General features: G+C 35.9%; 2 protein-coding genes across 4 annotated transcripts in view; one reads left to right on the top strand and one right to left on the bottom strand.

Annotated features, from left to right (window-relative positions):
- Positions 1-21: 21 nt before the first annotated feature.
- faap100 (FA core complex associated protein 100) lies at positions 22-7,148 on the bottom strand. Of its 2 annotated transcripts, XM_067369654.1 has the most exons (9): positions 5,761-6,022; positions 5,565-5,680; positions 3,391-4,046; positions 2,715-2,933; positions 2,455-2,611; positions 924-1,791; positions 725-841; positions 554-640; positions 22-165 (listed from the first exon to the last, which is right to left on the bottom strand). In XM_067369654.1, the coding sequence occupies exons 1-9, from the start codon at positions 5,905-5,907 to the stop codon at positions 34-36; spliced, it is 2,499 nt and encodes an 832-aa protein (XP_067225755.1). In that variant the 5' UTR covers positions 5,908-6,022; the 3' UTR covers positions 22-33. The 2 variants fall into 2 exon arrangements, with proteins under 2 accessions (XP_067225755.1, XP_067225756.1); XM_067369655.1 differs by lacking the exons at positions 5,565-5,680; positions 5,761-6,022 and adding an exon at positions 6,862-7,148.
- A 688-nt stretch (positions 7,149-7,836) lies between these two features.
- Positions 7,837-24,776, top strand: part of acsf2 (acyl-CoA synthetase family member 2) — a 35,335-nt gene continuing 18,395 nt past the window's right edge. Inside the window, exons 1-11 of one of the 2 annotated variants that reach the window (XM_067369781.1) lie at positions 7,837-8,012; positions 12,228-12,370; positions 16,697-16,892; positions 17,921-18,049; positions 18,130-18,183; positions 18,576-18,694; positions 18,803-18,965; positions 19,610-19,705; positions 19,963-20,114; positions 20,413-20,504; positions 20,640-20,716. In XM_067369781.1, the coding sequence (XP_067225882.1) occupies positions 12,261-12,370; positions 16,697-16,892; positions 17,921-18,049; positions 18,130-18,183; positions 18,576-18,694; positions 18,803-18,965; positions 19,610-19,705; positions 19,963-20,114; positions 20,413-20,504; positions 20,640-20,716 (1,188 nt within the window). In that variant the 5' untranslated portion in view covers positions 7,837-8,012; positions 12,228-12,260. Of the gene's footprint in view, positions 8,013-10,658; positions 12,371-16,696; positions 16,893-17,920; positions 18,050-18,129; positions 18,184-18,575; positions 18,695-18,802; positions 18,966-19,609; positions 19,706-19,962; positions 20,115-20,412; positions 20,505-20,639; positions 20,717-24,776 lie in introns of those variants that run through there. The other variant, XM_067369780.1, reaches the window with a different exon arrangement.

Below are 24,776 nucleotides of genomic sequence, written 5' to 3' on the forward strand. Positions count from 1 at the left end.
TAATACAGAATTTTGTGCGTGTGTGTATTTAAATCAGAGAATGACCAGTGGGTTTGCCCTCAGCTGCAGAAAAATGCGGAACAAGATCTCAGAGCTCTTATCCGTCTTCATTATGCCACCAAGAGCTGCTTGATTTTGAACATCCTGGAGATCTTTATAAAGAGACTGACAAAAGAAAAGAAAAAAAGCTGAATTAACAATTAAAAACGGTTGTTGAATTAAGCAAAACTGCCTGATACATGTGAATTAATACTAATTACAGAGTAAAGGTGCAGCCGCAAATGTTGCAAGCAAAAAAGCATTGTCAATAGTATAGCGATGTATGAAGCACAGCTCACGCAGAAGTCACTTTCAAACCAAGCAGCTTTCTGTTGGTCAGTCACATTTTGAATATGGGAATGCATGGGAAACTTTCGCCCAAACGCAAAACTCCAGATTGAAATAATTGGATTTCGCTAAGCAACAGTAAATGGTGATGCCACCTTAAGACTTTAATGCAAGTGGTGTAATCTAAGCATGCAAGAATAAACAAAATGAAGGTAATCAGATCTACCTCAATGCGGCGTACAGCTTCACACAAGCTCAGTGCTTTTAACTGCTTTGTATGGCAACATTTTACAGTCGAGTCTCTCAGCAAGACCTGTTGAAAATGTCATGATCCCTAAATCAGATTCAATTGTTCAATCAATGTTAGAAAAACAGAAATACTTTATTATAAAAGTACCTGTAGGCGCCTCAGAATGGCATGATGCAGTCCACACACCGCTGCCACAGATGTACTCTCCACCCGAATCTCCAGGACTTCAAGAGGTCCTTCAGAACATAAATCTCCCAGTGTCACCTTGAGGAAAGACATGAGTGACTCTTTCTAAATTACAGAATTTATGATCATAAATGAGTAATCAGTAGGATATAGTCAGCACCTCTTTCGCCATAATCTTGACAGAGGATCCACCTGGGCTGTAGGCACAAACCACCGGAATCTGTACAGACGTTGTTTGTCCTGTCGCCTCAGGTGATACCAACCAGTTTAGCACGGACACGCATGTTTCTGCACTGCTGGTTACGGAGAGGTGCAGTTTGGCCTTTAGAAGCTCAGATGATACTCTGATCACCACTGCAACGGGTCCTGACTTGGAAGTAGTATCAGAATCTTTGGCTGAAGTTCCTCTGGAACGCAGGAAGGCTTGAATGCCATCCATGACACTGTTGTGTCTGATGTTACCATGAGAAAACGATCCCTCTAACCTTAAAGCATCAAGCCAGTCCACTGTTAAAGAATTCAAAGGTGCACTGATGGATGCCGTCTCTGTTAGGAGCTGGGAAACACCAGGAGAAAATGCGTCAGGGCTAAACAGATTGGAGAGGGAGAAAGTGAGAGAACAGTAGACCTTCACTGGCAGAGACAGCCCATCAACGCTTTCAAGAGGAATAGTCACATCCAGTTTCTGACCAGAATCCAGTTTCCTCAATGGGAATGAGTATGTACTAGATGAGCTCTCCATATTTGAATATTGGGATAATGGGTGGACCTGAATGCACAAAGTCCAGCCATGTTCCAATGCACATCCACTTGAATTTTCAAGCACACATGTAAGAGTCAAAGAGTCTCTTTGGAGCAATGAGCTCCATCTAGCCACACCATGACAACTGATTGGATGTTTGGTGCCCATACTGAACTTTTTTTCATTCCCATGGGTGTCCAACAGTAGGCTGCAAACATTTATGACTTGGTTAAGACGTTTGAGAGACTCATTTTTCTCCTGAAGCTTGTGTTTCAAGGATTCCGCCCTGCAGAAGACAGTAAAAAAGGGTCAATGATGTGACACTAATTTTGGCCACTCAATTAATTTATTAAAAAAAAAAAAAAAAAAAAAAAAGATATATATATATATATATATATATATATATCCCAGGTGAAAAACATGTACACTTCTATAATGTACTTAAAGTGATCTATTTTCATGCACTAATTTTGTACTTGATATACTTAAAATTCTTCTTTAGTACTTCTTAAGAAATCTTAAGAACATCTAAGTGTACTCAACTGTACCATTTTGAGAGAGCATGAAATATGAACTAAAATGTGCTTTTAATAGATGATCTCTGTATTTAAAAAATGTATTTAGCTACCACTTGTAGTAGACTATGGGTTCAAATGTACTATAAGTGGTAGCACAGTTGAGTACACTTAGATGTTCTTAAGATGATTTTAAGTACTAAAGAAGAATTTTTAGTATATTAAGTACAAAATTAGTGCACGAAAATAGAGCACTTTAAGTACATTATAGAAATGTATTTTTTTCCCACCTGGGTACACAAACAGTGACTTGTATATTAAAACAAAAGAAAGAAACCAACAAATACATAGAGAGTACGTTTTAAGAACTTGGTGACATTTAGTTTGCGACGTAGGAAAACCATAGTTTTTTAATGAAAAGGCATGAAACAGACCTCTCCCAGATGTTTCCGATGGAAGCCAGGAGGTCCTTCACTCTCTGGCCTGCTAGAAATGAAGGTAACCTGGGCACATTTCCTTTTTCAGATGCTTGAGGAAGGTTTACTCGAAGGAGTCTTCCTTTCAAAGATACACCCAAAAGCTGCACAGATCCTTAAAATTCAAATACAAACACTTTGTGTTAGTGACTTAAGAATTAAAACACTTAAAAGCCTGGTAAACCACATAGAGATTGATCAGAATGTATGTACTGTACCTGTGGGGTTAGTATATGGCCGAGCAAGTGCTATAACCCTGCATACGCCAAGACTGTATGAGGTCAGAGCTTGCAGCTGGGACTCACTTCCTGTGGCTTCTGATGAAGATGTTGTGGCGAGCTGAAGAGCGTGTAGGTCATTGAGAGAGCTGTAGTACAGCCGTTTATCATCAACACAAACACAAAGCACTGGTCCTTGTACACTATGCTCATTGAAGCCTGTAAAATGTGAATGTAACTCAGATTAACAAAACTGATCTATATTTTATTCAAAAACATTGAATATAGCATTGCTACAACTGTCCTGATATCAAAATTAAGAAGAAAAAAAAAGCTTAATTAAAAATAAAATTCTTGAAAAGAAAACCTTAGTTTTCCATTATGTATTATTATTTCTTAGAAAAAATTATTTTAGCATTTTAACAATATTTTAATATTTTACCATTTTTGACAATGGTATAAAAAGGTTTTTCAAAACTATATGAAACCAGTACAAAAATAAAAATTAATACATTTCTATGAAATTGGCACATATAATTTTAAACTTTTTTTTTTTTTTTAAAGATCTTTCCTTTTCTTAATTGTCGACACTCTTTTATCTTACTGACTATAAAATCAAACAAACTTTTTCAAAGGACAAAATATGTGTAATAAAGCACTTTCATTTAATTCTTACTATAATCTGCCTCTTTTCCATCCGAGCTTGCTTGTTTGCTTCTGACCATTAGAAGTTTGCCCCTTTGACCAACTGCAACGAGACACTGAGGTCCGTGTTCTCCAGAGACGCAGGTTCCAATAAATACGACTGGCTGCTCTAAGCTCTGGAGGACTCTGATTGGAGATCTCTGCTCTCCTCTTGGACCAGCCAGGGTGGGGACGCGCAAAGGAAAGCAGCAAATACGTCCATCAGGTAAACCACATAGAATGACTGGAGAATTTACTAAAGAGGCATCCACTCCAAATAAGAGCCTGAAAAGATGGGGCTCAAGATAAGAATGGAGGTCAGACTGTTGAGAGCTGACTGACGTGGAGCCCTTAGGGTAGATGCAAGTCAGTACTGGAGGACATTTCACACATTTTTCTATGTCTGTTATGTTTAAGCAGCATGTGTTTACAGTTTCAACCTGGAAACTTGCAAGTTTACGAAGGGGTCTGGATCCTGGCTCTTCATAGAGATCAAAACTCCAGATGGACTTGTGAAGACTGAGAGTCACAAGGATCTTCTCGACTATGGTGAATGCTTGCAGACTGACATTTTTCAGAACAATGGAATCATCGGATACAATATTCAGCACACGGTCAGGAGATTTGTTCATCAGGACAGAAGAAGAACTAGGAGGGAAGAAGCATGGAAAACAAATTATAAAACCAAAAGTTCCACAATATTAGTGACTTTAGATTTTGACATATCTATGTCATCAGAAAAAAAAAAATCTAAAAGATCAGATCTAATGAAATTGCTTGACGAATGCAGTTTTCCTTCCTGTAATGATGTATTTATGGACAATTTTCCTAGGAAAATTCTCAAGAAAGAAATGTCCTTATATCAACTCTGCTAGGAAACTTCATATTAAATGACTCTATGACTGTATTTAATTTATGTTAAGAAAAAAAACAAAAAACAAATTCAAAATGTGAATCGATCCTTTTAATATATATATATTATATATTAATCTGTTAGTGCAATATAAATGTTACGTATTTGCTATAGGTGAATTATATATATATATATTAAATTATTTAGGCACGTCATTATTTTCCCCCCTCAAAAAAGGTTTTAAGCCAGTTATTTATATCTTTTGCTGTAGTGTGTCAATAGGAAATATCAATTCACATTTCCAAACATTCATTTTGCCATTAATTGTAATAATCCAGTGAGATTTTTGAATACACAAGGAGTCTGACTACAGCTGGTGCGCCACACAGTGATCTGATCTCACCATCATCGAATCCGTCTGTGATTACATGAAGAAACATATGAAACTGAGACAAACTAAATCCAGGAGAACTGTGGTCGTGTCTCTCAGATGCTTGAAGAAACCAGCCTACAAAATATACAGTACTGTGAAGAGTTTTAGGCACTTATAAATAGATTTTATTTACTAATTAACTTATATTAACTAAATCAAAACAACATTTTGTGTAACCACCCTTTGCATTTAAAACAGCTTTTGTCCAGGTACACTTGGGCATCATTTTTCAGGTAGCTTTGGAGGCGGGTTTCTTAAAATCTCTTGGAGACATGGCCACAGTTCTTCTGGATTTGGTTTGTCTTAGTTTCATATGTTACTTCATGTAATCACAGACGGATTGATGATGGTGAGCTCTGATCTCCATGTGGAGCACCGGCTGTTATCAGTCTTAAAGTTATCAGTCAAAAATCTCACTGGATTATTACAATTAATGGCAAAATGAATGTTTGGAAACCTTTTTTTGGGGGTGAAAATACTGACATGCCTAAGACTTGTGCACAGTACTGTACACACACACACACACACACACACACAGTCAAACCAAAAATTACTCAGATATTTTTGATATATTTTTACTAAGGACACTATAGTTCATTTATGTAAGTGAGGATAGCAAAATAAATTAAACATTAAACTGTGACATATTAGACCCCCCAAAAATTCCTAGTGGACTACCAGTAAAACTGATAAAAATTTGGAACCAAAAATTATTCAGACACATTGACCTGACCATGTTTTGCTTAAGTGTTATCTGACATAATTAAGATAATTTTTTTCTGACATATATATATATATGTTATTGAGTGATGGATGGCAGATATTATTACCTGAGCTCTGGTAAATATAAATGCTATTAGGTGTGATGGCAGATAATTACCTGAGCTGTGGTAGAGGGGTGCAGTAAAGCCCACCGTTCGCGCAAAGTGCATAAAGCCGATATTTATCGTCACTTAAAGCCAAATTTGTCACTGAAGCTTTAAACTGCATCACGGTCTGAAAAACAACATGTACTGAGTGAGCTTGCAGTAATCTGGTATAGTATAACACAAAAGTGACAACAGACATGCACTTGCCGTGACTCTCCTCTCTTCGACATTGAATTCGAGCACATCTCTGTGTCCGCTGGCCAAGAAAACATTCGTGGCGTCCTGCAAGATGTACGCTGAGTGTGACTGACAGTCACTGAACTCAGACAAATACTCCACACTGCACCGCTCCATTATGTGATGCTACTCAGGTCTGTTGTACATTCTCCTCACAGTTTAATCCAAATTAAAAGACGTTTTCGATTAGGATAATCATAGCTCTCAGATTCAACCGCATAGAAACGCTCGCGACTGACATATTTCATGTACGCGCCGAACATACATGAGTGACCAATGAGGGTCGATTTTCTTCCTCTTCTGTTTATTAACGAGTCAGATTTAGTACACTGCCATCTATCGGAGAAGCATTTTTTAACCTCATTCAAACCTGATTCAAACACTTCCAAAGTAACGTTAGAGGGAGGTAAGCTGAATTTTTTTGAGATCTAAATATATCAGCATATGTTCAGAGTAAAATTGTGGACTGTTTAGATATATAAATAATAGAAATGTTATATAAATCATCGGCTGTATGGAATCAAAACTAGCGATTGAATCACTTTACTGAGTCAGTTCTTTTCGATGAATCTGTGTCTGTATGGCAAGCCGTTTAGCTTAAATTGTTCCCAGCGCGAGAGCTCAATATTTCAATTCTTACTAGTAACAGTTATGATTAGAGAGCTCTATAGTTCAATTAGAGCTCTGCAATTTAAATATTGAAATCTCACTAGTGAAAATTGAATTAGAGAGCTCTCTAATCATAAATGTTACTAGTAAGAATTGAATTATCCCTTTCACACGTAACGTTAAGTGTAAAATATAGAGGTTATGCATCGACGTCAGTTTCCCGCCGGAACGCGCTCCCTCAGCTGGACTGAGTTGTAAAAGAACCTGCTGCGTGACTGGATTTAACAGGGGAAACTGCGAAAACGCGAGTAATAGTTCAGCCCTAAAACATATAGTTTTATAGTATATTTTTTGTCAGTGTTTATTTAAAAACACACAATTATGCAGAATATAAGATGGAAAATATTTAATTGATGATTTGTCATCATAATATATAACAAAACAATAACGGTATGATTTTACCTCAAAATCCAACAATATGACAAAAATGTAACTGCAGATCCACGTTTCTCTGCCTGCAGTCCAGCTGTTTGTGCATTGCAGTGATCCATTTGATTCTTTTTCTGTAGCTTTCAGCAGTCTTTAAATAGATACCTCAGGTTTTGTATCACAGCTATTTGTACAGCCAATCGCAAAGCTCTTTCCCTAGCAACCACCCATGAGTACCCTAGCAACCACATAGCAACATCTTAGCAACCACCCCAAGTTCCCTAGCAACCACATAACACCCTAGCAACCGCCTTGAGTACCCTGACTATATCTATCTATCTATCTATCTATCTATCTATCTATCTATCTATCTATCTATCTATCTATCTATCTATCAATCAAAACTACTAAACTAAAACTTAAACTTTTAAACTGAAAACTCTCAAACTTCACACTTTTAAAACTACTTCAAACTTTGTGGACCGGCTTTTTCAAGCCAACTTAAAGTTTGTCCTCAAACGTTTTTATCTAGTTTCATTTTTCCTTTTTTATTCAAAATATTCACAAATTTGGTACCTACCGTACCTACCCAGGTGAAAAAATACTATAGTAATTTATAGTAAATATTATAGTGTTTTTGAACCATACTATAGTAAATTGTAGCATATTGTACATATTATAGTATTTACAATACTTTGTTAATGAATGCTACAGCATACTGTAGTGTTAACTACAAAAAACTGATAAACTGTAATAAATACTGTAGTATACTTTAGTTTTTACTGTAATAAACTGTAGTGTTGTAGTATTATATACCCTAGTTGCAGGGTAATTATCTAAATTAACTTTTTTGATCACCAGCCAATGTGGCTGGTATCTTTCTAAAGTTAAAATCCGCATTTAGTTTAATCTTAACTTTTTCCTTTACTAGCTAATTCCCTCCTCTTTTAGTCTATGCTCTGGCTCCGTTTGTTCTTCTTTTTCCTTGTGTTTTCTGATGGACGCTCCGTTCGTTTCCATGGTTTATTGCACTGGTTTCACTGCAAACTGCGCGCAGCCAATGGGCGTATGAAACGTCATCGCGTAGCATTACGGCACAGTGTTCATGGGAAATGTAGGAAGTGCTGCCAGGGGCAGGGGGATAAATGACCGGGAACAAAGCTTGTCACCGGCCAAACTGGCTAGTAAGTTTTTATTAACACCCGCTAAAATGAATTTTAACCCGCATTTGGCGAGTTGGCGCGTGTTCGTTAAGAAATTGTTAGAAGTTGCGTGTTAGTTGTAGAAAACGTACTAGTGTACTGGCTAAAGTACTTTGTTTATTTACTGTAGTATGGTTTAAAAACACTTACGTTATAGTATTTAACGTTACTATAAATTACTATAGTATTTTTTACCTGGGATAGAGCATGAAATATCTGATATTCCGATTGTCAAATATGTGCAAGTGGGTGTGTTTTTCTGTTTAAACACCTTTTATAACAATCGCGTTAGTTGAGCTATACTCGCGATGGGCGCCACCATGTTAGTTTGCGCCACACGGAGAATTGGATCTGTTGGATTTACAACATGTGAATTCATCCACTTCTCCCGAAATACCTGAAAGTAAGTGAGTCGGTGAACTGGAGAAGAATAGAGTAATCTTTAAAGGGTCATGAAACCCCTTGTTTTACCCTGGTAGTTCACACCTCAAAGCTGAAAAAGTCTGTTAAAATGGGCGTGTAAAGCTCTGGAAAAGTGGGAGTGTAGAGGGGAAAGATCAACCAATGAAGCGCAGACATAAAACACACTCATTATACAGAATAATGAATATTAATGTATGAGCACAGAGAAAATAACAACAAACTCCCAAGCACAAAAGGGATAATAATAGGCTACTTTTATTATGTTTACGAGCACTGCAGTCTCATGATAAACAACACTTAGTATAACACAGAAAGAATAAAGACATAGTTTATTTTTGTCCATTTTTCTTTGAATTTTCGATCTAAATCAGTCTTTTGTCTATCAGAATAATCGTGTCATCACATTAACATACACCACTGTAACAGTGTCCAGTTTGCACATATAATACATTTGAAGAGGACTTGATGAAATGTGTGCATACACTGTGCTGGTTCATGTTTGGTGCAGGAGAATATGTGAAATATGTCTATAAAAACTTTTAACATGGATACTTTATTCTGTATAGCTATAATCCACAGGCTAGTGTTGTTAAACTCGGAGCTCTGCGCTGAAACGGATGCACGCTCCACGTGTATATCATAACAATCATATTTTTCATGTGTTCGTATTCAAACTCCAGTTCTGACCACATCGTGAGCAAAATAAAAACAACACTCATGTGCTTGCTGTGCTGTGGGAAACACACACGATGCGGCTTGTGAGTCCGAACGCAGAGGTGAATGAGCCGCACTTTTGTGACATTTGAATTAACACTCTGAGGTCTGACGGTATCGCCGGCGATACCACCGTGGTTTTTTCTTATCAGTGTGAAAGAGACTCAAAATACTCCGTCAATGTTGCACATACAATTAAGAGTTATACACCATTTTAATCTGTGGAATATCTTCTTTCATTTGTGTACACTCAGAGTAAAAACAGAATTTTGTGCTTTTTGTAAAATAAAGAAAACTAACATGATGCGTGATTTCTCCTCTCCCTCTGAACGAACTCCAATCTGATAGTTCTCAGAAAATGAACTGTAACTTAGTGAATACTAATGACAAAAAAATTACACTTATGTCTAAAAAAACGTTAAGATGTCAGGTTTTAAATCATGTAAGTCAAATCGAAAACAAACCTTCTTTGTTTATGTAATCTGTATGAAAAGAGAGCCATGTCAGAAATCCGTGATTCAGCTCATTATCTGCTAATGCGGCCACGCCCACGGAGCCAGCGCTATTCAGACGCTAATTCAGTCAATACATGCATTTATTATCTCAATCGTGTATTTATTGTCTTGAAAAGTGTTTATCTGGATGTAAAAGTCATGGTTAGCGATCTCTAGAAGACATGCAGTTACTTCCTGTTTACTTGTCTTCTACAGATGAAGTTTAGATGAGTTTTTGTTTCTTTAGCGCCCTCCTGCTGCTGTATGTATTGGAAACTCCATTCATGGAATAGCCTCTTCTTCTTTTAGATGAATTTGTGGACTAAAATGCACAGAGCGCCCTCCGACTTCAAGGATGAATTGAAAACACCAGCGCTCATAGTAATGACAGTGAATATTAAATAAAAATAACTCCTCTGTATAGAAAATTGACATAAGCATATGAGAATCCAATATTTCTCCAAATGTGCATGCTTTTAAACTAAAAGCCTATATTCAGACTCTTTGCATCACAGAAATACATTATATTTTAAAGTATAATATAAAACCATTACTTTATATTGTAATAATATTTTTCTGTATGTTTCATATATCATAATGAGCTTGAGACATCACAGAAGGTTTTTTTTCACAGCCTACCTGACTGAAATGCCTCATTAATATGCAAGTCATTTCAGCTCATTACTATCCAATTCTTTTGTCTTCTCAGGTGAGAATGGCCCATTTTCAGTGGTGATTCACGCCTCCTTGCATACTGTGTTTCTTGGCAAAAAGTGTCTTACAAAAACTAAATCAATATATTGTTAAATATGAAGGAGTAGGCAGCATAATTTTTACATAATTTTGAAGCAAAAACTCTAGTCTACAACCTCCAATACCCTAAAGTCTTATGAACACAGATTTATTATACTTTTTTTGGCCTTATTTCAGTGACTTAAGTTTTTTGTTTTTTCAACAACCACGCATAAATGTTATTCCTTCAAAAACACAAACATGTACATACATGTTCCTCACATATTATTGTAGCCTAGTTTGTGCTGAATACAGTGTAATGACACTTTTTCCATTAATATGTTTATGAACAACTGAAAAAAGCACAAATGTCAGGGCATGTCAAAAGTTCTCCAGGCCCCAAATCAGCCTCAGACTCCAGAGGGTTAACCGCTGTAATTCGATCTTATGCGAACATATTGTCCATTTGTGCTGGTAGATTACAGCAAAACAATCCACATGCACCCAAACTTCTGCTCTGGTCGTGTCGCAGGGAAACGTATTTTTGAGTTGTATGTAGGGTGTTGTTGGGTGGACATTAGGATATCATGTTTGTTATCAAAACTGAATTGTTTCAATTTATATAACACACACAACAAAAAAAGCGATTAGGTAAAATATTTAGCCTAACTAATAAACTAGACCTGTATCCTGTCGCTTGTCAGCGACAAAGTTCTTTATTAAGCTCAACAAAACTGGCAGTTAGCTAGCTATTGTTAAATGTTAGCTTTGTTTTTAGCACAGCTATCTGTGATGTATTTGGAAACTTAACGAGTTACATGTTTGAGTTGGTTTTTCATGGTTTCCCCTCCACAGTGGAGCTATACTATTTTTTGCCAGCTGTTACAGAAACATTTTTACAATAAATATTCTGATTTAACCTTGAGCTTTGAAGTATTACATATAGCTTCGATATTTGACCACTATTTACAATTACACTAATAATTCTTCATTTCTGATAGTAATGCAAAATCATGCAAAATGCAAATTATATTTTTATCCCCACTGGGCAAAAATAATTGCAGAGGCAGGGATACACAGACCAGAAGGGGGGAATCTCCCCATCCCCCCTACAAATCGCACCCTGCATGTAAACACTCGTTTGCACCTACATTCCTTTCCATCTCACGCCCCTCTTCCTTTTTTCAGTAACCCTAACCCTAATGTTCTATACAATTAAGAAAGATTTAAATCGAAAAAGCATTAGCAACAGTAAACCAGTATACATTTTCTGCTCTTGACGTATTAATCATTATACAAAACAGTATTGCAACTCACTATTCATGTAACACACAGTATTCACGGGCCATATTGTCTTGTTTATGTCAGAAACTGGCATTTCTCCAATACATCAGGGCATTTGGTGTAATCTGTTCGCTTTAGCATCCGTATTAAACATTCACGTTTAAATGTGTGGATTTTAAACGTGTAAACAAATGCTAAACAAATGAATGCATGGCTGACCTATAGCTTCCTGATGTGATGCGTCCTCTACAGTTCATATTCCGTTGCAGCTGCTCGTATTGTAACGGCTCTGATTGTAACTTGAGGTGTTGTTGGTTCAAAGATCAACTTTTGGGAACTTTGGGATCGCGGTGGCTCGATCTTGGTGTTGCTAAGAAGTCGAGCATTCGTGATTTACCAATGCAGTAAAGTCAGGGTTTTTATTTTGAATGTTATGTGCATGTATTTTATTTATGAGTGCGCCAGGTCGTGTCTGGGTAACGTTAAGTGTTTTTGTTTGATTGCAATCGCATCGAGTTCTGAATAAAAAAACTGAACTGAGATTCTTCAGAGTTTGCTTCTATCGTAAAGGTGAAACTGAAAGATGTCTTCAAAGATTCTTCTGATTAATCTACGAATGACCGCGAGATTCTGCAAAACATGGAATTTTCTGCAGAGACCCTGGACTCCTTTCGTAGCTTCTCAACAAAGTTGGTAAGGAATCATAAAAACATGCATATTGTATGATTTATCTGGCGGATGTTGACAAACATGTGGCACATTGCTTTTTATAGATTTGTTTTTGGCATTGTGTCTCCATATTCTTGGAAACTCGAAAATAACCCAGACTTCCGATGATTAGACTACATATCAGTTTGTGTAAGTTATGTAACGTTTCATTAACCCTTTAACTGGAAATTACAAAAAAAAAAAAAAAAAAAAAAAACGCTTGGGAAATTATTTTAAAACTTTCTTTAGTGACTGAAACAAATTCTTCTGCTATAAACAACAACACACAAAAAAACAACAACATAAATCAGCCTCAAATGGTTTGTTGATTTTAACATGGTATGGTGCCAAGCTTGTTTATCTAGTTGGCTGGTCTTCCAGTATTGCACATTTTGAGTGCCTCTCTTTTAACAATTCAATTCAATTGGCGTTAGACCTAAACTAGACAGACAGTACCATTTAAAATTTAGGGTCAGTAAGATATATATAAAAAGCTGGCTAAAATGTGAGGGGTGCACTCTCTTGTAACACACACACACACACACACACACACACACTGGCATGAAAAAGTATGTGAACCCCTTGCAGAATCTGTGAAAATGAGAATTATTTTAATAAAATAAGAGGGATAATAAAAACTGCATGTTATTTTTCGTTTAGTACTGTCCTGAGTAAGATATTTTACATAAAAGATGTTTGCATTTAGTTCACAAGACAAAACAATAGCTGAATTTATTAAATAACCCCATTCATAAGTATGTGAACCATTAATTCTCAATACTGTGTGTGGTTACCTGATGATCCACGACTGCTTTTATGTTTTGTGATGTTTGTTCATGAGTATCTTATTTGTTCTGAGCAATTAAACTGAGCTCTGTTCTTCAGAAAAATCTTCCAGCTCCTGCAGATTCATCAGTTTTCAAGCATTTTTGCACATTTGAACTAAATACAAACATCTTTTATGTAAAATATCTTACTCAGGACAATACTAAACAAAAAATAACATGCATTTTTTATTATCCCTCTTATTTTATTAAAATAATTCTCATTTTCACAGATTCTGCAAGGGGTTCACATACTTTTTCATGCCACTGTGTATATATATCATAGAAATGAAAATTGTATATACATATACTTTAGAGTAGACAATGTGCAGCTTGTATAGCAGTATAGATATTTACTGTCCTCTCAACATACAGCCATTATTGTCTAAATAACTGGCAACAAAAGTACACCCTAAGTGAACATGTCAATATTTTGTCATTCATCATTGTTATTTAGCACTGCCTTAAAGGTGCCCTAGATTATGTTTTTAAAAGATGTAATATAAGTCTAAGGTGTCCCCTGAATGTGTCTGTGAAGTTTCAGATCAAAATACCCCATAGATTTTTTTTTTTTTATTAATTTTTTTAACTGCCTATTTTGGGGCATCGTTATAAACGCGCCAATTTTATGCTGCAGCCCCTTTAAATCCCGTGGTCCACGCCCACAGAGCTTGCGCTTGCCTTAAACAGTCCCTGAACAAAGTTCACACAGCTAATATAACCCTCAAAATAGATCTTTACAAAGTGTTCGTCGTGCATGCGTCGGATTATGTGAGTATTGTATACTGTTATATTGTTTACTTCTGATTTTGAATGAGTTTGATGGTGCTCCGTGGCTAACGGCTAATGCTACACTGTTGGAGAGATTTATAAAGAATGAAGTTGTGTTTATGAATTATACAGACTGCAAGTGTTTAAAAATGAAAATAATGACGGCTCTCTTGTCTCTGTGAATACAGTAAGAAACGATGGTAACTTTAACCACATTTAACAGTACATTAGCAACATGCTAACGAAACATTTAGAAAGACAATTTACAAATACCACTAAAAATATCATGTTATCATGGATCATGTCAGTTATTATTGCTCCATCTGCCATTTTTCGCTATTGTTCTTGCTTGCTTACCTAGTCTGATTATTCAGCAGTGCACATCCAGACGTTCTGCCCTTGTGTAATGCCTCAATCATGGGCTGACATATGCAAATATTGGGGGCGTACACCCCGACTGTTACGTAACAGTTGGTGTTATGTTGAGATTCACCTGTTCTTCGGAGGTCGTTTAAACAAATGAGATTTATATAAGAAGGAGGAAACAATGGAGTTTGAGACTCACTGTATGACATTTCCATGTACTGAACTCTTGTTATTTAACTATGCCAATATAAATTCAATTTTTAATTCTAGGGCACCTTTAAAATATCTCTGTTCAAAAGTTTGGGAACCCTTGGTTCTTAATACTGTGTGTGATTACCTGGATGATCTATGACTGTTTTTTTGTTTTGTGATGGTTGAGTCTCTTATTTGTCCTGAGCAATTAAACTGAACTCTGTTCTTCAGAAAAATCCTTCATGTCCTGCAGGTTCTTCAGTTTTCAATGATTTTTTGCAAATTTGAACCCTTTCCAGCAGTGGCTGTATGATTTTAAGATCCATCTTTTCACACTGAGGACAACTGAGGGACTCAAACACAACTTTTAAAAAAGGTTCAAACATTCGCTGGTGCTCCAGAAGGAAATATGATGCATTAAGAGCCGGGGGGTGAAAACTTTTGAACAGAATGAAGAAGTCCAAATTTTTCTTATTTTTTTGAAATATTTTTTTATTTTTTATTTAGTACTTCCCTTCGGAAGCAACAGAAGATACTTGCATGTTTTCCGGAAGACAAATTAAGTACAATTTACCATGATCTTCAAATTCTAAAAGTTTTCACCTCCCGACTCTTAATGCACTGTCTATCCTTCTGGAGCATCAGTGAATGTTTGAACCTTTTTTAATAGTTGTGATTGAGTCCATCAATTGTCCTCAGTGTGAAAAGATGAATCTCAAAATCATACAGTCACTGCTGTACTGAACTCTTGTTATTTAACAATGCCAAGATAAATTCAATTTTTCATTCGAGGGCACCTTTAATCCTCCTGGGGATGGAATTCTCCAGAGCTGCACAGGTTGTTGCTGGGATCCTCTTCCACTCCTCCATAATGACATCATGGAGCTGCTGGATGTTAGACACATGGTGCTTCTCCACCTTCCGCTTGACATGTCCCAAAGGTGCTCAATAGGGTTCAGGTCTGGAGACATACTTGGCCACTCCATCACCTTCAGCTTCCTCAGCGAGGCAGTTGTCATCTTGGCTGTGTGTTTGGGGTCGTTATCATGCCGTTCAGCCCAAGGGAACATGAATATGATGAATAGGACATGTGGCTTTGCATGGTTAAACGACATAAAGCTGTTATCACTTGGTGTACTCACTTTTGTTGCCAGCTATTTTAACAATAATGGCTGTATGTTGAGTTATTTTTAGAGGACAGTAAATCTATACTACTATAAAAGCAGCACACTGACTACTCTGAAATATATCCAAGTTTTATTTTCAATTCAATTCACATTTATTTGTATAGTGCTTTTCACGATACATATCATTTCAAAGCAGCTTTACAGAGAATGCATGTCAACATTACAATTTAAAGAATGCAGTTAGCAAATAGTTCAAATATTTCTATAGTATTGTCCCTTGAGAAGATATACTAAAATGGTTACTGAAATGTGAGGGGTGTACTCACTTTTGTGAGATACTGTGTGTGTATATATATACACACACATATATATTATAAGACATTTTCTTTAATTGCTTAATTGCAAGGGTGCATTAAATTGATCAAAAGTGACATTAAGACATAATGTTACAAAACATTTATCATGGTTTCCTCAAAAATATTAAGCATAACATATATTAAAATGTAAAAGTCATTTATTAAATTGTATATAATAAACACTTAAATGTATTATAGTATATAACAGTTAAAATTGTAATAATATTTCAATATTACAGTTTTTAACTGTATTGTTGATCAAATAAATGCAGCCTTGGTGAGTTTGTTTTATATGTAGTAGGAATTAACTTTGTCTGATAATTTCAGCTGTGATCCTGTGTTACCTTCAAATGACATATATCAGTTGTTAGGTTGAGCAGGTAAAAAAAAAAACTTCAAAAAAATCATTATCTTGGGTCTCTAAAGTGGAAAATAGTGCAGCAGCTGACATTCCTTATTTCACCTTTTCCTAACTTAAAATCAATGTTGTCAGGATGCTTTTTAGCTTCTGCTCTACCTTCAGTATGAACTTCACATGTTCACAACTTCCTTTATAAAAAGTAATGGTAGTCGCAGTTTACTAACCCCACTTTTTCAGTCTTTGTATGTATTTGTTTCCCATTCAGATGTCTCACTGCATCTCTTATAAACACACACTATCCTCACCCCTTTCAGTGGCATTCATGTGGACAGCCCACCCAGCATCCCAACCCTGACAACCAGTTACGTCCATGGCATCTCCTCCCATTCGCTGTTCTCTAGTACTGTGGACCAGTGTCTTCAAGCCTCAGTGGAGCGCCATCCTGACCGTGAAGCTTTGGTTTTTGTGCAGGATGGAATACGCAAGACTTTTGCTCAGTTTTACCAAGACGTGAGTGATTTTTGCTTCTGGTTTTTCTACTGAGGACTGGTTAGAGAAGTGATACTAACCACAGTGTTTCACATTTTATACCCCTCAGTCGTGGGAGAGAGGAAAACCGCATTGCCCCCACTGTCAAAAGTGCAGTGTGTGGAATGTGGGATCTTGGCCAAATCCTAAAATAATTATTTAAAAAAATCTACACATTCCAAAGCAGCCCTTTATTAATCAGCTCTAAATAAGCTTTTACCACAGATTCCATGAGAAATTCAGTACTGGCAGAAGCATGGAGTTAAAATAGGTGTTTCCACCTTTTTTTCTCTCTCCACACACCCATTTTACTTATGTATAGTATACAATGAAGTGGTCAAATATTATTTGTGGTTATTCTGTGAATGTAAACATGACCTTTCTTACACATTAATTCACTATCAAGATGATGATTACATATTCCACACGGAACCCAATAATTTATTCTTAATTGACTGATATAATCTGCTATCTGTTGACTATTGGCTGCTATTTTCCATAATGGGAGCAGCAGTGGGTTAAAGTGTATCAATGTATCAAGAAGTTAAATATTTACAGGTGACCAATAACATATCACAAATCAGGAACGTTTAAAACTAAATGGTGCTATTAGTCTTGACACACATATCCAACGTGGAAAGTCCACAAGAACACATTCACATATTACTTCATGGTGAACCACAAAAGTATTTTTTTTAAACCAGAATGGCTATTTCTGTTCTTGACAAATTCTCTTCCAAATTGAATATTTTGTCCATCATGCTTCTTTCCCGAGCCAATGATATTTGCATTACACAGTGTCAAGGGTCTTACTTTATTGATTTTATAAAGTGCAAATCTGTGACATATACTCTACTTGATTCTCTTGACCCTCTTTTACAATATGTGATGTATTAATATCAAATTATTTATCTATTCCTAATCTAATGAACATTGATGTGCTAAAAAATCCACCTTACATTTGATTTTTTCCAGGGGCAGTGTAAAATGTGGTAGTATTTTGATTTCAGGTGGAAAAGACGGCAGCAGGCCTGCTGGCTGTCGGGCTGAAAAGGGGTGATCGCTTAGGGATGTGGGGACCGAACATCTATGAGTGGATACTGATGCAGTTTGCCACAGCTAAGGCAGGGATCATTTTGGTGAGTGTTTTTGACTGTCTTGACAATTTGGTTTATCTGAGATCTGTCAATGGCTGTTTAAGTTTATTGGGATTTTACAGGTTTCAGTGAACCCGGCTTATCAACTGCAAGAGGTAGAATTTGCTCTCAGAAAGGTAAGTTAATATTTATACATGCAAAAAAGAACAACAAACAGCTTAATGTTCTAAACTACAGGACTGTTTTATTTCACTCAAACAAGGTCTTTTTTTATAATGAAAGCCTGTTTCTGAGTTTTATATGGAAGTAAATTTAAAACAGGTGATAGTGAAGTCTATAAATAAAGGCACATTATAAATGTATAATTCAAAAATTGAAAAAAATCCAGAAAAATTAAATTGCAATTGAGAGATGTACTGTCGCATTATGATATAAAAAGATGTAATTGCGAGAAATATATGCGCAATTACCTTTTTTTACATTGAGGCGGAAACAAGCTTCTGTAGTTTAAGTCTCAACTCGATTGAGCAAAATTTATGTATTATGAATAGCTTAATGCTTCTTTTAGGTACAGTGCAATGCAGTAGTTTGTCCGACTCAATTCAAGACCCAAAGGTACTGTGACATGTTAAGACAGCTTTGTCCAGAGATGGAAACGGCTTCACCTGGAGGAATCAAGAGTTCAAGGTACAAATAAAAGGAACATTTACTTAATCAATATTGAGGGCCAGAGGGTGACTGAGTTGTTATCGTGTTGTTTTTGAGAAACACAGTTTTTTTTTTTTTTTTTTTCAGACTTCCAGACCTAAACACTGTGATTGTGACGGACAGTCAGCAGCCAGGAACTTTCCAATTAAAAGATCTGATGCAGGCAGGAGACAGCCAACACCATCAACAACTACAAGACCTGCAGAAGAAACTTGTTTGTGATGACCCCATAAACATTCAGTTTACATCGGTACTCTGCTTATTTTCAATTTGCATATATCTCTATTAAAGCTGCAGTGTGTAATTTCTGTGCCACAAGCATCACCAAACAGAATAGCAAAAAAAAAAGGGAAAAAAAAGATTATTTTCAGACAGGTTACCTCAAACACATCATTGGTAGGTCAAAGTGATCGTCTCATCCCAAACTCACAGCATTGGTTGACCTAATGTTTTTGTGTTTGGCTGGTTGAGAGAAACAGAGCAATGTTTTGAGCCACAGCATTTACACTTTTCAGAGAAATTATCCTAGAAATGACCTGCTTACAGTTGTCTCTGCATAAAAAGCTTTTTTTTTTTTTTGACATTTAAAAAATTATACACTTTAGCTTTAAAGGGTTAGTTCACCCAAAAATTAAAATTCTGTCATTAATTACTCACCCTCATGTCGTTCCACACCCGTAAGACCTTCGTTCATCTTCAGAACACAAATTAAGATATTTTTGAAGAAGATGAACAAAGGTCTTACGGGTGTGGGACAACATGAGGTTGAGTAATTAATGACAGAAATTTCATTTTTGGGTGAACTAACCCTTTAAGTCTTGAAACACAGCCTAGTGAACTCAAATTCATCACAAAATAAATGTATTATTTATTTTTGTTCTTTATGATTCTTAGGGAACAACTGGAAAGCCCAAAGGAGCCACTCTGTCTCATCACAACATCGTGAACAATTCTTATTTCATCGGCATGCGGATAGGCTACAACTGGAAGGTGGGTGCTTGTGATCAAGGAACAACGACAATAAAGTGAAAGAAGTGTTTGTTTCTATAAAATGTAGGATCTGTGTCTGGAAAATTGCTCTTTAGATGACATCTATTCCTCCAGTTGAGGGAACAAAAATACAGTTCATTGTTAGCATACCTGTATTACAGTAGAGAACAGAAAATCTTTTGTTTAAATTAATCTCTATACATTTTCATTCACAGTACATATAGTATGGGTAATATTTGGCCATTTTCTCCTTACAGAAAAATGTGCGAATTTGCTTGCCCGTGCCCATGTATCATTGTTTTGGTTCAGTGGGTGGTGGTATGGTCATGGCTGTACATGGTACCACAGTGGTTTTCCCATCCACTGGTTATGACGGACGTGCCAACCTGGTGGCGATAGAGAAAGAGAAGTATGCAGTCATGAATTCTCTTTTAGTTAGTCCTCAGATGCATGAATTATGAGTTAAATTAATATATTTTTTTGTATTGTGAGAGTATTGGTGCCAGAGGTACTTGGTGCAACTTTCTTCAGCCATACTGAATTCATGTTGTCATAAATAAAAGACTCAGGGATATATAAAGAGGACAGTCATGTAGAATTTGGGTAAGGATTAAAGGTCATGTTGTGTACATCATGTATAACTGGAAAAACAGACCTGAGCTGTATTTATTCAATGCAATTGGATGAAAATGAACTGTTTTACACAGGTGTACATATGTCTACGGCACCCCTACTATGTTTATTGACATGCTCAGTCAGCCTGCCCTCTCCCAGACTGATTTGTCATCAGTTGAGGGTGGTGAGTCAATCAATCTTTTGTAAAATCTCTATAGATTTTAGGGATAGATTACATTAATATTATCAAGATTTCTGAGCAATCAAGGAGTACATCCTGCATTTTCGTCTATAAGATCCTCTGTTTGGTTTCTGTCAGGTATTGCTGCTGGATCACCTTGTCCTCCTGAGGTCATTCGTAAGGTCATCAATATCATGGGTATTAAGGAAATGGTGGTAAGTAGTGAAAAGGATTGTTTATTCCCTGATGTAAATCAAGCTTATAGTAATTATACTGTTTGTCAGTATCACTAGAGGGAGACAGAGACTTTCAATCAATTTTGATGACAATATTTCCTTTTAACCTCTCTGAAAAATATCCGTGATAATCATGAATTGAATTTAACCATATAAAAATCATTCACAGAACAGCTCAGCTTGTTTGTACTTTTATTTCAGTTTTAGTATACACTAAAACTGAAATAAAGTAAATCCTATTTCTCTTCTAAGAAAATATGCTTGCCTTCTATTGATTTACCACACCTGATATTCCATACATTAAAAAAAATCCCCTTATATTTGCGTGACAACAGCTTGGTATTTGTACATAATATTCACTACAATTTAAACATTTGAGGTTGGATTAAAATTTAATGTTTTCGAAATTAGTCTCTTATGTTCACCAAATCTGCTTTCATATGATCAAAAATACAGTAAAAACTATTTAATATGATGATTTTTCTCAGTTATATTTTTATATTTAGTCTAATTAGTTTATTCTTGTGATGGCAAAGCTGATTTTCAGCAGCCATTACTCCAGTCTTCAGTGTCACATGACCCTTCAGATTTGGTGCTCAATAAATACTACTTCTTATTATTTATATTGAAAACAGTTGTGCTGCTTAAAATATATGTGATAACCCTGATACTTTATCTGATACAGGATTCTTTGATGAATAGAATGTTCAAAATATTTTTTTTTTAAACAATGTAAAACTTTACTATCACTTTTGATCCATTTAATGCATCCTTGCTGTTTAGGTGTCATTTACTCACCCTCATGTCATTCCAAACTGTTTGACTTTCTTTCTCTGAGCTGCTTTCTTCCATACAATGAGGCTGTCAAGCTTCAAAAAGAAAGAACCAAAAAAGTAGTCCATGTGAGTCTTCTAAAGCCATATGATAGCTTTGTGTGAAGAACAAGCTAATTTAAGACAAAGTATTCAGTTATTCCCTGAAAATATTTCACTTTATGAAAAGAGCAGCTTGGACATTCTGTTATGAATAACTCATTTTATTTTTCATAAGAGGAAAAAAGTCATACAGGTTTTGAAAATCATGAGTGTGCAGTAAATGATGACCATTTTCATTTTTGGGTGAACCTATCCCTTTAAAAAATAGGTATGGAGAAGGTAGCAGTACTATTTTTCTAAGTCCACACTGAACAATTTTAGTGCATCCACCTGAAATTCATAAAGTTCTCATTCTCTTAGTGCTTTATATGTCTTTTATTGAGCATGAGTACATCACAGTAACAAACTGATAACATTAGACTGGAGAACCTCCATTTGTCTCAATTAAAAAAAAATAAAAAATTCTTTCATTTTACCCGCTCTTTGTAAATCCTCCTCTTCTGGCACCACCATCACTCTTGTCATTTCTTGATTTTGATTGGTCAGTTGCAGCATCTTTAATGGCTGATCTGTATTTTTGGCAAACAATCCTGATCACCCTGTCTAGATTTCTTTTTTCTTTTTTTTTTGTGATAATGACTGTGTTATACCATACATATATTGTCTCATTTACTTTTTTCATGGCTATAATGAGTCCATGTTTTCCTGGCCTGTGTTGTGTTTGACATTGGTCAGAGATGTAAAGAAGAGGTCAGGTCATGTCACATCTTGAATATGTGTAACATTTTAGTCTCGGTCAAGAAGTTTGTCATGTTTGCAAAGCCTCAGAAATTCCTTGCAAGATGTTGTGAGACGTATAAAGCTAAGGAGGATCTCACAATGCTGAAACGGGATCCTCACGAAGAGCTCCGTTGTGATTATAACTCTGTGGTTATATAATTTTAAGTGCTTCTACCATGATAATGAGTATGACATGAAAGACAATAACATGAGAATTGGTAGAATAGATAAGGTTCATTCTACAGTGGCTCAAAGAAGGCTTGCAAAACATGAATGGCTCTGATGTATGTCCTTCTACATTTCTATGAAAAAATGAACATACAATATACAACCTTGAAGTGTTTGCCTTATTAACCTGTGCATATCTACAATAATCCCTCTAATAAGAGACTGAGTTTATTTTTGATGTAAATAATATGAATTATAGGCTTTGTCATACAGTTAGCAGAACATTTTAAACTTACCTCAAACATGTAGTCAAGAGTCTCTAAATAAATGCTAATCAATGCAATGCAAATCCATTCTATAAATTCTCAATTTAAGGAGAAGAGTATTCCTGATAGTACTTTGGATTTTTACTATGGTGTAGAAACTAGTCCTGTGATAATGGATTTATCACCTGGTTGTTTGAATTAGCGTATACATTACCATAACTGTAAATATTAAGAGTCTGAGGCTTATTTCCTTTGTGGTGTACATGTTTGTGAAACCTTCACTTTGCAAATGTACACAGTTGCTCCTTCAGGGTATTTGTCAATATCTGTGAACACATATTTATGCTATTCATGTTATTTAGTATGAATTAGGTCAGCGCATTTATATGTCACACAAAAAAATGAGTGAAAGAGGAAATGGACAGTCCCAATGTAGCAGTCTGCATTACGTTCCTTTTCTGCACATTGAAGTCCTGACACCTGGACAGGCCTCTTCTCCCTGTCCTCCTGAGGGAACATACAAAATAAGGTTGCCAAGCTCAGTTTTGGACATTTGATGTTCTGCACATAGTGCCAAAGCCAAAATGAAAAAGCACAAACAAACCTTAAAGGACAAAGAGACCTGGAAGAATATGAAGGATAGGTTGGAAAAACATAACAGACAGTATTTTACCACAAGGCAGTAGTCCAAACCCATATCCTGACCACAATTATAGTATTACCAGTCACTCTTTTATGTTGGAAGAGGTAAAAACACTTACGATTAGAATTAGCATTTCAATTCTCTGTGTAAATATGCAACTTTAATTTCTCACGGAAGTTACTGGAAGTTAAAAGGATAGTTCACCCCCAAAAATGAAAATTCTGTCATTATTTACTTACCCTCAAGTTATTCCAAACCTGTATACATTTCTTTTTTTTCCTACTATGGAAGTCAGTGGTGCCCCAAAGCAGCCTGGTAACAAACTTTCTTCCAAATATCTTCCTTTGTGTTCAGCAGAAGAAAGAAAATCATACAGGTTTGGAATAACTTGAGGGTGAGTAAATAATGACAGTATTTTCATTTTTGGGTTAACTATCCCTTTAATGCTTTACAATGAATTGATTATTAGATTGTACACTGCCTGGCAAAAAAAAAAGGTCACTTGGATTTAAATAGGCATAAGAGCTTATGATTATGATTCAGAACATTGATATTTCTTTGTTGATAAGCTAAGAATTAATAGCTACTGAATTAGTGGTAAGACCACCAATGACTAAAGTGGTAACTTGGGACCCGACTTGTCCCAAACCTTTGCAAACCTGTACTTTAATAATTTCATATCCATTTAGCATTGTATATCACATCCACAGTGGTCTCTCTGGGCACTTGAATTTGGAATCTCACGAGTATCTCCTGATGAAAGAGTCTTTTATAGAGATCACTGGAGAGCAGTGGTGTCTTGCTCTGTGCACCACAGAGAACCCTTGAGACTAGTTATTTACCCTGTTTTTCTTCATAATTTATTTACATTTGCAAATCATGTGGAACGAAGCTAGCTGTCATATTGAAGTCTCTGATTAATGTCTCATTTTTATTATCATAGCTGGAGCCTTAACCCTGTGGTCTCATTTACAAGACCTCTGGGGACCACATAAACCTTGTATGGGTCTGGATATTAGACCTCAGTTGAGGGTGTGGGTCTCAAAAATGGAGAACTTGGTTTGGGCTTTGGTGTATAGTAGTCTTGGATAAAACTGGTGGAAGTGCATGTTCAGTAATCTGGATAACTTGTTATTGATTTGTAATTTGACTTCTGGTCTCAGCAAGAATTCCTTTAGTCTCAGCACTCTTGTAAATACTTACTAAATATTTAAATAATTTTTTACAATGTTTTATATATAATTGTATTATATTAGCCTTTTAATTAAGTTTGTTAATATAGCTAAATTCAAATAATTGAAAGACTT

The sequence above is a fragment of the Chanodichthys erythropterus genome, chromosome 19, assembly GCF_024489055.1.
Source record: "Chanodichthys erythropterus isolate Z2021 chromosome 19, ASM2448905v1, whole genome shotgun sequence".
Taxonomy (NCBI): domain Eukaryota; kingdom Metazoa; phylum Chordata; class Actinopteri; order Cypriniformes; family Xenocyprididae; genus Chanodichthys; species Chanodichthys erythropterus.